The sequence below is a fragment of the Rhinoderma darwinii genome, chromosome 1 (genome assembly GCF_050947455.1).
Source record: "Rhinoderma darwinii isolate aRhiDar2 chromosome 1, aRhiDar2.hap1, whole genome shotgun sequence".
NCBI lineage: Eukaryota > Metazoa > Chordata > Amphibia > Anura > Rhinodermatidae > Rhinoderma > Rhinoderma darwinii.
The window spans coordinates 420,225,977-420,238,707 of record NC_134687.1 but is presented as its reverse complement, the minus strand read 5'-3'; the positions used below and the strand labels follow the sequence as shown (position 1 = coordinate 420,238,707).

Here is a 12,731-nt window from a genome sequence, read left to right as displayed (position 1 = left end):
CTAGAGTAGAACATCTACAATAACATACCAGTGGTCCAAATGCATAAAAACAGTATGTGTGAATGGACATTAAATACTGCTACTAAACAGCCACGAGGTCTAACGTAGCATATACTGACATTTCTGTTATTCCCTTTCATTTACTTGAAGAGTGACTGCACATACTGTACATTTCAACTCCTATAATGAGTGGGGAATTAAAACCTCCTTGTTCTTTAGTGGGGTCCCAGCAGCAGGAATTCATGTTTTAAAGGAGTTCTCAGCACCTTTAACATTGATGGCCTATCTTTAGGATAGGCCATCAATGGTTGATTTTAGCGGTCCGACCTTCGGCACAATGAAGGGGAAGCGATGCTACGGCAAGCACAACTTCCCTTCAGCAAAGCAGCTTATCTGTATGGACGGCTGTGCTTGATACTGCAGCTCATCCCATTCAGTGCTATTCAAGTCTATAGGATCAGCTGCAGTACCAGACACATCTGCCTGCATGGCGAGCTGCTGTGCCTGGGTAAACAATGAAAGCAACGTTGCACCTCCTTTGTGTGATTGGCACGGTTGCGGAGGTCGAACATTTAATAATAAAACATTGATAGCCTATCCTAAGTTTACATAAGCCATAAGTAGAATAAAAATAAAGGCATTAATAAGATCCAAAAAAGCTGTCAATCTGCTTGTTGACAGTTTCTAGGTAAAAACATTTTCTTTTACATTTCACCGACAAAACACTAACCAAAATATATTACAAAAAGATGTTCGATTTTACATTTGCTGACTATATAACCGAGGTTAGTAAAATGTTGAGTTCACTTTAATTGTCCTGGTGACATATGTCACATTGCTGATGACATCACATTGCTTATGATGTAAGTGAGTCTCTTCATAGATGTAGTAACATTCTTCAGTCAGTTCATCCAGTGGACAGTATCAGCAAGGTACAGTATTCATACCATCGTATTATTATCCACATATCTTTTTCTCTAATTATTTGCTGCTAATATTTTAGATTTGTATTGTGTGTTTATGACAGTTCTAAGTTTGAGACATTTACTTTCTGTTACTTCTAAAGCACTGAAGAGCTCCCACTGTGTTTGGTGTTTTTCAATGAGAGCTGTATCAAACATTCATATGCATGTATATTTAACAAACCCTTGGATGCATGTGGCATCTGTTTTATGTTTATTTTTAGTGGCATTTCCGAGGTGACAAACACTCTGGCTCCTATTTATCTAGGATATTCTTTAACGGCAGTATATGAATATCATAGAAATAATTACATGGATAGTAAGAGCATCTGTTGTTTATAATTCACATACATTTTCTAGCATGATATTATTCTAGAATAGTAACAAGACAACAAGATTTTCAGTATTTATGTTTTATATATGTCTCTGCTGGTTTTGGGATCCTTACATAATATGTTTTTGTAAAATAGTTGTCATTTGGTATCTGACTTCTTTAGTATTAAAGTGAATGGACATTGGGATAAAAGGCTGGTTTCTCATGTCGCGGTTTAAATTGTTGTTTTGACACGAATTGCGGCAAAAGCTCACCATTTATCAAAATTGTGCAGATTTGCCACATTTCCGACAAAATTAGCATTTAAACCACATAAGAACCCAGCCTAAAGCCCATTTCATGGCCAGAGTAACAGAGTCATTGATATTACATAAAGAGTTTTGGAAATTGAAATCAATCAATCCATCCCTCCCCATCCAGTCCAGTCCAATAGTCTTTTCTATATAATTCTTGGCCACTTTCACACGTCCGTATTCTGGCCAGTATTTTAGATCAGTATTTGTAAACCAAAACCAGGGCTGGGTACAAAACATGGAAGAGGTACAAATCTTTCCATTATACTTTTCTCTGTGTAGGTTCCACTCCTAGTTTTGGCCTCCAAATACTGATACAAAAACTGACCTAAATACTTCTGTGTGAAATCAATCTTAGGACAGGATCACATACACAGTTTTGATGCAGTTTTTTGGTCAGTTTTTTGAGCCAAACATAGAAGTGGAGAAAATAAGTTTTTTTTTTTCTTCATGTGTTTCCTTACTTTTGATCCACTTCTGGCTTTGCCTCCGAAAAATTAACCATAAACTGCCACAAAAACGGCATCAAAATTGTGTATGTGATTTAGGCTTTAGGCTGCTTTCACACGGCACTATTTTGATCATTATTTTGCTTCAGTATTTGGAAGTCAAAACCAGGAGATGAAAATAAAAACAGAAAAAGTGTAAGGCGGGATTCACACGAACGGGTCGTTCCCGAGCCCGAGTGCCGGCCGGTAAAATCGGCCATTCTGCCCGGCCGGTTTGCATAAAGTTTTGCATCCGGGCCGGGCAGATCCGGACAGTGACATCAGCGGCAACTCCTGAAGGGGAATCCCCATGTGTTCGGGGATTCCGCTTCAGGAGTTTCCCCTGATGTCACTGCCCAGATATGGACAGAGACATCAAGCGCTCTGTCCAGGAGCGGAATCCCCGAAAACACGGGGATTCTGCTCCTTCAAGGAGCTAAAGTGCGGCTAGCACATAGCAGAGCGGTGAGATACCTCCCCGCTCTGCTATAGTGGCGTCGCTACGGTAGTAGCAGCCGCAGCAGCAGCAGCAGCTGCAGCTGCTAGCGGCGCCATCGAAGGTGTCGCCGGGCCAGGGTGCTTTTCAAGCAGGGGAAGGGAGCCAGCGCAGCGCTCCCTTCCTCCTGCTGTACACCCCGGCCCTGCCACACCGTGTACAGCGATGCCATTCGTCAGAATGGCATCAACTCCTCCTCCTCACATGCACTCTGCGCTGTGAGGAGGAGGAGATAGAGCGCAAGCGCCGGGAAACCCGGCCATCACTCGGAACACATTCCGGTGATGGCCGTGTAATACCCGGCCCCATAGACTTCTATGGGAGCCGGGCGGCCGGGTACCCCGGCAAAGATAGAGCATGTCCTATTTTTTGACGGCCGGATTTCCCGGCCGTCAAAAAATCGGTCGTGTGAATAGCCCCATTAGGAGTCTATTATTCCTAATGCAGCCGGGTGCCGGCCGATTTATGAACGGCCGGCACCCGGATGGGAAACCCTGTCGTGTGAATGAGGCCTAATGGTCAGTTCACATAGAGTTTTTGAGCGCTGATTTTGATGCGGAAACTGCATTGGAATCAGCACCAAAAAATATCTTAAATCGCCCTCCGTCCTTGATTTTCATGCGGTGCAGAGGCATTTTTTTTCCGAGGCTTTTGACTACTCGCGGGGAAAAAAAGCAACATTCTCTTTCTTTGAGTGGATTCCGCCTCTGACCTCCTATTAAAAACAATGGGAGGCAGAAAAAACCTGCGGTGCTCGTTTTGAGAGTTTTTTGCGATATTTTTGCCTGCAGTTCTTTCATTAGATTCAACGGCCGTAGACAAAAAACTCTGCAAAAATAAACACGGGAAAAAAACGTTAAAACTAAAAAAGATTTGTACCTCTTATGTGTCTTGAATCCAATCCAGGTTTTGTCTTACAAATATTGAAGCAAAATACTGATTTTAAGTGCTGATTCAGACGAACGTGGCGTTTTTGCGCACGCAAAACACGCTGCGTTTTGCCTGCGCAAAAGCCACTTGACAGCTCTGTGTGGCAGCATCATATGATGCGCGGCTGCGTGCTTTTCGCGCAGCCGCCATCATTATGACACGCCATTTGGATGTTTGTAAACAGAAAAGCACGTGGTGCTTTTCTGTTTACATTCATCCTTTTGACAGCTGTTGCGCGAAACAGGCAGTTCACACGGAAGTGCTTCCGTGCGGCATGCGTGGTTTTCACGCACCCATTGACTTCAATGGGTGCGTGATGCGCGAAAAACGCAGAGATATTGAACATGTCGCGCTTTTTACGCAGCGGACAAACGCTGTGCAAAAAGCACGGACTGTACTGCCCCATATACTTCTATTGGTCCATGCGAGCCATGTGAAAACCACGCGGCCTGAACGGACGCAATTCACGTTCGTGTGAATCCGCCCTCATACTGCCACGTGAAAGAGCCCTAAAAGCCCATTTACAGGGTCCAATGATCCAGTGAACGAGCTTGTTCCCGATCATTTCCCTGTGTTAGGCCACTTGGCAGATTACCCCGTCATATGCACTGAATATGAATACACCCTTATTGGTAATAACCCATTTTATGTAATGATTGATGAATACACTACATGGAGCCTTGAAATCTGCTTGTAATAGGAAATTGCTTTATTTAGATGTCTCAGGAACTTGAGAAAACCTTCCGTAAATTTGCTGTTTACGGCAAATCCAAAGCAACTGGAAATGAGATGACCAGCAAAAACTTCAGCAAACTCTGCAAGGACTGCAACATACAAGAAAATGGATGTACCAGTACAGATGTGGACATTGTCTTTGCTAAAGTCAAGTGAGTCTTGAATAAAAATATTATTAATTGTATGGTACATTAAAAATTAAAAGGAAAAGACGGTAAAGTACATATCTAAAACAAAATGGGAGCGCTCATACTATCAAGAAGTTGCGCCCAGGTTTGTTCCATGGTAAGCCACCTGCAATACACCCTACCTGCTTTTAAAGTGGTTTTCTGGGACTAAATATTGATGATCTATCCTAAGTGTTAATGTTTGATTGGTGGGGGTCCGGCCAACGTAGATCATCAGAAAGTACGGAGATGCTCGTATTTGGACGAGACTAAGCTGCAGTATCATGCACAGCTGTACAAATGGACAAGCCGCTGTGCCTGGATAAATAGTGAAGAGACCTCTTCATCCTGATGATAAGGCAGCATCCCGGGTGTCGGACCCCCACTTACCAAATATCGATGGCCTTCCCTAATACGCTGAAAATAATTTTGAGAAAACAAAAAGCAATGAAATAAAAGATAATTCCACTCAGAATACAATATTTCTCTATAGATTTATAAGTGCATCCTTGGCCTATCCAAAGCTAAGAGATCTACCATGTGGATACAAAAATGACACAGTTAGAGGGGGAACTCCATGCAGATCCCATTGTAGGGAATGATGTCCTTCATTGTTTGCTAAACACCATCCCAGACATGTTTAGCCGGTCGGTCCCCAGCACTGGAGTGTACGGGTTGTTTTTTTCTAACAAGGTGGTTTGGGAGGTGTTAGGTCTCCATCCTGAAGATCTCTTTTCATAAGAATAACAACTTTTCACAAAGAAGTGCTGGAAATGATCATGTAGCTTCTATTTGATCAGAATATAAAAAATAAGCATGTTATCTGCATTATAAATACTACACCTACTTTACCTCTCCATTCACATGAAGTATCCATATATACTAGTCACATAATTACACAAAATAAAATACATTTCACCCAAAAATAATTTACAGGGGTGGTGTCATAAGATCAAATGAATAATGATTATAATTTGAATATAGTACGAGAGTAGTTCCTTAGGAGATGGAACGTGGGGTTAGAAGTGATAAGCCAGTGTTGTAGCCTAGCATGCTTCCAGGTAACACCAGCATCATCAGGCAGGCAACAGCAATAATTACACTACCCTCGCACAGGGATCTCAACTTTGCACTACCAATCCCCTCCGTCTGGCATCAGCCCTCCAGTTCACCCATTCAGAATGTTAGTTCTCATTCCATGTTTAGCGCTTGTGGCGTATAGTGAGGCGTTCTGTGTAGTGTCATGCAGTCACATAGCTCTGGGAAGAGTTGTTGAAACACATGATTATCAAGTTTCGTAAGGATTGATCTGAATTGTAAAGCAAGCCTGTTGTGTATAACCTTTCCATTAAGTGGCCCTTAAAGTGATGGCATCAGCTCCGATTCATGACTGTAGGGGCTGATACGTAGTTGAGTGTTCCATTTACTTAAGGTTTTGTAGCTAGGTATGTGGTGTGCTAGGTATGTGGTGTAGACTGTCTGATAACCCCCAACAGCTAACCGTCACCCAAATGTGAGACCAAAACAATGAAAAATAGCTAGAAGGACCTGCGGAGGCTGCGCCAGAGGGTGTGCATTATAAGGCAAATGCAGCAACATTATTAAGTCACTACCCCGCTCCTATGGTATTATAAATGGTACTTTTGGCCCCCTTTCAGGACCCACAGAGTCTAGTCACTTTTGATCCTTCAAGTTGAACATGTGGCCTTAGGCACAACCTGTCAAGGGTAGAACTCCCACAGTGATTGAGGTCCCCAGACCCGGTGAAGGACTTCTCACCCATGTTACTAATAGTTATAATAAATAGTAACCTGTTCAAGCAGAGTACGGTGTTCCAAGTATTGATAACCCCATTACACATTTTCATTAAAAAGAGAGTAGTTGTCACCGCTAAAAGATAAGATAGCTTTTATTTTGGATCTAGCGAACATCTGTTCAGAAGTTATACTGGAAATCGTGAAATAAAATAAGTAATTTTGCATTTCAAGTTGGGCTACCTTTATCTTTTAAGTTTTTCTTCTTTAAGGAGTAAGGCAGCACATGTGATCACGTATGAAGAATTTCAGAAGGCCCTGGAACTTTTGTCAGTGAAGAGATTTCAAGAGAAACCTGCAACTGAAGCAATCGCAGCCACCCACAAGCTTGTGGAGGGTAAAGAACCTGCAAACACAGGGACCACGGTGAGAGCTCAGTAGTGGTGGTTTTTCTTTCTCTGGTATACAAGGAGTAATTCTAATGTTATATACTACTCATAAAAAGGATGGCGAGAAAAGTTTTACCCCTATTCAGACATTACAGAACAGTGTACTTATTCGTTTTCAGTTACAATAAAGTAGATTAGGTGTGGGCTCGAAGACACGTCAGGGCAGGCCTGACCCAGGTAACGGTTCCAGGCATGTGGCTTTACGTCTAAAAATCATACATAACTCAGGAGCAGGGTGGGGGAGGGGGTTATGAATCACTCCACAGACTGAGATTAAGACATGACTCAGGAAGTAAGCCAAGGTCACTAACGGAAGGCAAGAAAAAAAGTATTGCAAGTAGCAGAGATTTACTGCTTTTCTGCTAGTTTATTGAGCGCTCCCTCCACATGTGTAAGCAAGAAAAGAAGCAACAATGGGATAGACAGGCTTTCTATACTGCTACATTCCAAGTAAAAGTTTACATAAGACACATTCTGGAATGTGAGCCAAAATAATAAAAAGAGAGATCAAAGAAAAGGATGATCTTGAAATGTTGAGTATATTTCAGGAAAACTAATTCTCCTGTATGCTCTTGTGTGAACTAGACCTGGATTAGTTAGGAAGTGACTTTAATAAAGATGCCTTACAAATGATGTAGGACCCTAGTAATCCACACACTATGCAATAAAGGATAGATAGATAGATAGATAGATAGATAGATAGATAGATAGATAGATAGATAGATAGATAGATAGATAGATAGATAGATAGATAGATGATAGATAGATAGATATGAGATAGATAGATAGATAGATAGATAGATAGATAGATAGATAGATAGATAGATAGATAGATAGATAGATAGATAGATAGATAGATAGATAGAGATAGATAGATAGATAGATAGATAGATAGATAGATAGATAGATAGATAGATAGATAGATAGATAGATAGATAGATAGATAGATAGAGATAGATAGATAGATAGATAGATATTTAAAAAAAATCCCAAAAGTTTGATAAGCACATTCCAGCAAAAAATGAAACAAAACATGTATACAGATGCAAGGAAGCCTAAGGGCTCGTCCACGCTGCGGAATTGCCGCGTTTTTTTCCAGCCGGAATTTTGGATGGAAAAAACGCAACAGAATACAGTAGCAGCATAGTGGATGAGATTTAACATGCTGTGTAAAATTTCCACGCCGAAATTGACCTGCGGTGCATATTTTTCATGGCGCAGCATGTAAATTCCTGCTGCGGATAGTGTCCAGAATTGCTGCGTTTTTCAGAGGAGATGTCTCCATCTCCTAGCATTGGGAAAAACGCAGCAATTTACGCACCATTTTCTGCCGTAAAAACCGCAGGAAATGGTGCGTTTTTTGCCGCAGCGGAAAGCCGTTGACTTTGAACGGAATTGCTGCAGAAATTTTCTGCAACAATTCTATTGAGTGTGGACAAGCCTTTAGACTGCAAGGCAATACAATATACAAAAATGGCGACAGGACTCTGCGAACACTAATGCCACCTAAGCACTATAGATAAATAAGTATGCATGACTGCTAAATCTACTTACAATAGTGAGGTTCTTAGCGCACATTTTGATCAAATTATGTGAGCCCACCTGCCACGACAAGGCGTCTTCTATAGTTGGGAACCTACGCTGCACATACACCCAGTACTGGGACTAAGCCTACATATATACCTGGGGATGGTAGGAACCAGCATTAAACTAATTAAAATAACCCAGGGCAGAATGGGAGGAGTGCAAGATCAAAAATGGAGGCAGTCAGGTATATGTAGGCTTAGTTATGTGGGCGCATCTCTGGCCATCCGTGCTCCAGAATGTAAATCTAGGCCAGCCATGAGCTGGGGGTAGATTTTTGCCGTAATTTACGCAAGTTTCTGGTGTAAATCATGACAAATTTGTTGGGACTTGTGTGGTCCCGCCCCTTCTGTTAAGCTCAACCCACTTTTTAGAAAAGTTCTGTGAGCCACGAAAATGGCACAAAAGTCAAAATTTTTACCCCAAATTGCAACTTTTGTGCTGCTTGCAACTTTTTTATGCCACAAAAGTGGCTTAGAAAAGTGAATAAATTCCCCCCTACATATGCAATCTGTCATTCCTCGCCTATTCTGTTTCACTATCGGGACGCGGGTCATTAAAAGCACATACATTGCATGGAGAATTCTTTCCGATAGTTGCAAATATCATTTATGTGCATTGCTGTAGATTTTCTCCTATGGCAATAATATAATAGTTTGTAGCATTTATTAAGTCGAGAAAAATGTTTAAAAAAATTCCGTTAGAAGTAACCAATTTTTATGACTAGGAGACAATTGTTTCAGCAACACGCATCAAGATATTCATTACAGAGATTGTCCGCTTTGGGCAATCTCTTTTTGATGGAAGGGTGCCAAGTGGCGTCCTGCTGTGGGGTAACCCAACAGCAAGAGTACAATTCCCTTGCAGTGCCACCACAGGTGAAATAAAGCATTACACAGTGGCTATTGAAATCAATGGGCTTTGTGTGTAATGCACAGACGTGCTGGGTCCTTGTAAACGCAGTCTGCTCTGGTGAAAGATAAGATCTGCTGAAGGAGGGACCCCCTCTATTATTAACTCCGAATTCTCTAATAGAGTAAATGAAAATAGTTTTTTCTGTCAGTCTGCAAGACTTTATACAAGCTCCTAATATTGCAGGAGGTGCCCTACCTTCCAGGCAGAGATTAGTCTGATGTAAGGTCTGGGGGGCATACATATAGAAAGTCTTGTATTGGTTCTTTCATTGTACACGCTTTTGATTGCAATATGGGATAGAACCGGATATCAAGGTAAGTGGAGTTTTTCTTTTAGGGGCCCTATAATGCTCCAAAAAGCACCAGGTAGGTTTATGAATGTTTCCTACAGAGCGAGCATTTCCATTTCACGTGTGCTGGCGGAGCGCACACCTCCCGTTACTCTTACTGGCTCCTGTTTGTCTGTTTGAATGGGGTGCTTGAGCGTGCCCTTACCTGCCAGTAAGAAAAACACGTTTCTCCAGGCCCTCACTGACCAGGACTGTAATTTTCATTTATTTATAGATATACAGTATGTCATGCTCCAGACAGCTTCAAAGCTTTTAAGTCACCACTGAAATTGCTTGATAAAATGACAATTTGCTTCTCACTTTACTTATTAACAAACACATAGAATATAATGTAGAAACTCACAATAATCAATCAGACATTTGCTGTTTACCAGCCCGACGGAGGCCAAAAGGACATGATTTTTTGGTCTCTGTCAGGCTAATAGAGCCCTATAGACACGTTTAGTGTGTACGTCGGGAGCTTTCTCGACATTCACACTAAACGTAGTGCTAAAACGTTATGTGAACTAGGCTTAAGCTGCTTGCCTCCCATTACCCCCTATAATTTACATGAAAGTGCATGTTAATGAAAACGGGACATCTTAACAAGTCTTTGGGTTTATATGCACAAATTTCCTCACAATATAATGGATGTCTAGATAGTAATTTAGTAATGTCCGCCTAAGCTCTGCATTTACGTACAAAGATATTTTGTTTGGGAGGAAAAGGAAAATGTTGATGCATAATAGTGAAATCAATCCCTAATATTCCTCATATTTAGTCTCCAATCCAATCACATGCTTCTATTGTAACAATAATGGAAAATACATTTCATCCAATCATTTTGACTAACATATAAATTATTAACCTAAAACTGGCCATACACATTAAGACCTCATGCACACAACCGTATTACAGCCCCACATTGTATGGAGCCGTAATAAGGCATCCTTAGAGGTGGATGGGGCCCTACTCTACCTCAGCATGCCTACAATTTATACAGCGGCATATAGGTTTTTAGTTTTATGGAATCCAACATAAATAAAATTGTGGCATTGCTCCATCGGAGGGCATATTACAGAGGTATTCTCCCCTTAGAAGTATTGTTAATTATTACCTCTTGGTGCCAAACGCAGGCAGCGTGAGCCGAAACATGGAGTGTCTACTGCTCCGTTGTAGGGACTCCATGTGCCTCCAGGCAGGCCCTCTGCCCGTTTACAAGAAACTCGCTCACCAGGATCTGATAGACATTTCATAAAGCTTCAAGAGACATTTATATTAACAACTCAGATTCTTTTTTTTTAGGTTAGTACAATCGAAAAAAGAATAACGATATATTACAGATCCTTTCTCACCCCTGTAGGTAACCCCCCATGCTTATTAGAATAACATGTGTGTTCAGTTGAGTTGTATACGGCGAACATATGAGTTGGGGAACATATGTAGATCAAATGATAATTTAGCTGACAGCTATATTATATGTATGGCTAACTTTACTGTCCTTTTGCAATTTGTTAGTACATTGCCTCCAATAAGCAAGTACGGCATACTGCAGTATGGATCATTTTAGCTCCTAGACCTTGCTTATCTACTCAAATATACAGTTTACTTTCCCAAAAGTAGCTTATAGGATGTCTTTGTTGTATGTGCCACTGTAGAGAGTAATTGTATAGCTCCATCAGGAGAGGAGGTTGACAGAAATGACATCAAGTCTTTTAGTATGAGGTGTAATTTGATCCTTCTTTCTAAAGAGAGCTGCCTTTGAAACCTCTTTGTTCATGTGGTGCTGGACCCTCCTTCTTGACTAGCTGGAGTTTTAATATAAACAGCATAACTCTGCTCTGTGTTACAGAAAGCTGTGACTGCAGGGGCCGTGGATCGTCTAACAGACACATCAAAGTACACTGGATCACACAAGGACCGTTTTGATGAGAGTGGCAAAGGCAGAGGTCTAGCAGGACGTGAAGAACTGACGGATGACTCTGGATACGTTGGGGCATATAAGGGAGTGGGGGCATACGATAAGAAAGGAAAGAAGTAATTCAAGAAAGACCAATTCAAGGACTGTTAAATAATACCTGGCGGTATATTATAGACATTAGTACTGTCCCAAAACCAACTAGGATGAAATGGTTAATTAGTTAGTATCTGGGACAAGTGTCCTCATCTTATATAAACCTGTCAATAATCACCATCAAATATGAAATGGTATCCTCTCATTTTTATCTAGGTCATATGAGACATGTTATTCAATCCCAGAACTGCGCAAGTAGCAAACTGCATATTTTCCTTTACCAGGAGAAGAGACTGCTCAACTAGATGTACTAGCTGGCTATTTTTCTGTATCACAAATCTGTGACTTAGGCCAGGGCTAAACCTAGACTTTTTGTTGTGCTACGGATTGATTTTAACTCTTGAGTGACAGCTGCAATCCACAAGATTGCATTTAACTCAATGAAGGGAATTTATTAAGACGTTTCTTACGCCAGTCTTAATAGACTGAAAAGTTGGAGTAAACTGACATTTATTAAGAGGCAAAGGCCTCTTTTGGCCGGGCCGTGCACCTCAATTCCACCCTTTCGGCCCCCAAAAAAACCTGCACATACTCACCTCAGCACTCCTCTTCTCTTTTCGGCTCCGTTATCACTCCAGTGGCGCTCGTACAAGGTCCTGACGTGGAGCAGCGCCAGGACCTTATAGGTGGCGCAGCACTTCAACGTCATCGGTGCTGCGTTGCATACAATGTCCCAACGCTGCCCAGCATCAGATCCTTGTATGAGCGCCGCTGGAGTGATGAGTAAGCCGAAGGGGAGAAGAGGATCGGTGAGTATAATTATTATTTTTTATTATTATTTTATTTATTTAACTGTCTAATGTCGGGAGGGGGTGGCAAGGTGCCTCTACCTTGATAATCTCCATAGAGCGAAATCTACGCCAGCTCTGATTTCCACTATAATTTACAGCAGTTTTCTGCTGTAAATTATAATAAATTTGTTGGGCCATGCCGACCACACCCCCTTTCCACAAAAAGGTCAAATGTCGCACTTCGGCTTTTTTGCGACTTTTCTATGCCAGAAACTGGCAAAGAAAGGTTGATAAATTACCCCAATGTATTAATTTAGACTGCAGCTGTAGCTCAATAGTTAAAATGAATCAGTAATGCTACAAAAAGTCTAGGTGTAGTCCTGGCCTAAGTTGAGTACGGAGCCTCTATTCCATGTGGTGCCAATAGGCCTATAGACTTTTATGTATGCAGTTTTACAGCTCCATACAACTCGGACTTATGCATGTGGCCT

At 41.5% G+C, this 12,731-nt stretch overlaps 1 protein-coding gene across 1 annotated transcript; it reads left to right on the top strand.

Moving 5' to 3' along the window:
- Positions 1 to 866: 866 nt before the first annotated feature.
- On the top strand, positions 867 to 11,641 carry TPPP2 (tubulin polymerization promoting protein family member 2). The gene is made up of 4 exons (XM_075829340.1): positions 867 to 932; positions 4,221 to 4,390; positions 6,432 to 6,585; positions 11,288 to 11,641. The coding sequence occupies exons 2-4, from the start codon at positions 4,221 to 4,223 to the stop codon at positions 11,474 to 11,476; spliced, it is 513 nt and encodes a 170-aa protein (XP_075685455.1). The 5' UTR covers positions 867 to 932; the 3' UTR covers positions 11,477 to 11,641.
- The last annotated feature ends 1,090 nt before the right edge of the window (positions 11,642 to 12,731 follow it).

Excerpts from the sequence above, each read along its gene's own strand:
- TPPP2 (XM_075829340.1), top strand. The coding sequence starts at position 4,221 with ATGTCTCAGGAACTTGAGAAAACCTTCCGTAAATTTGCTGTTTACGGC. Across the intron at positions 4,391-6,431 it reads ATTGTCTTTGCTAAAGTCAA|GAGTAAGGCAGCACATGTGA; the intron begins GTGAGTCTTGAA and ends TTCTTCTTTAAG. Across the intron at positions 6,586-11,287 it reads CTGCAAACACAGGGACCACG|AAAGCTGTGACTGCAGGGGC; the intron begins GTGAGAGCTCAG and ends TCTGTGTTACAG.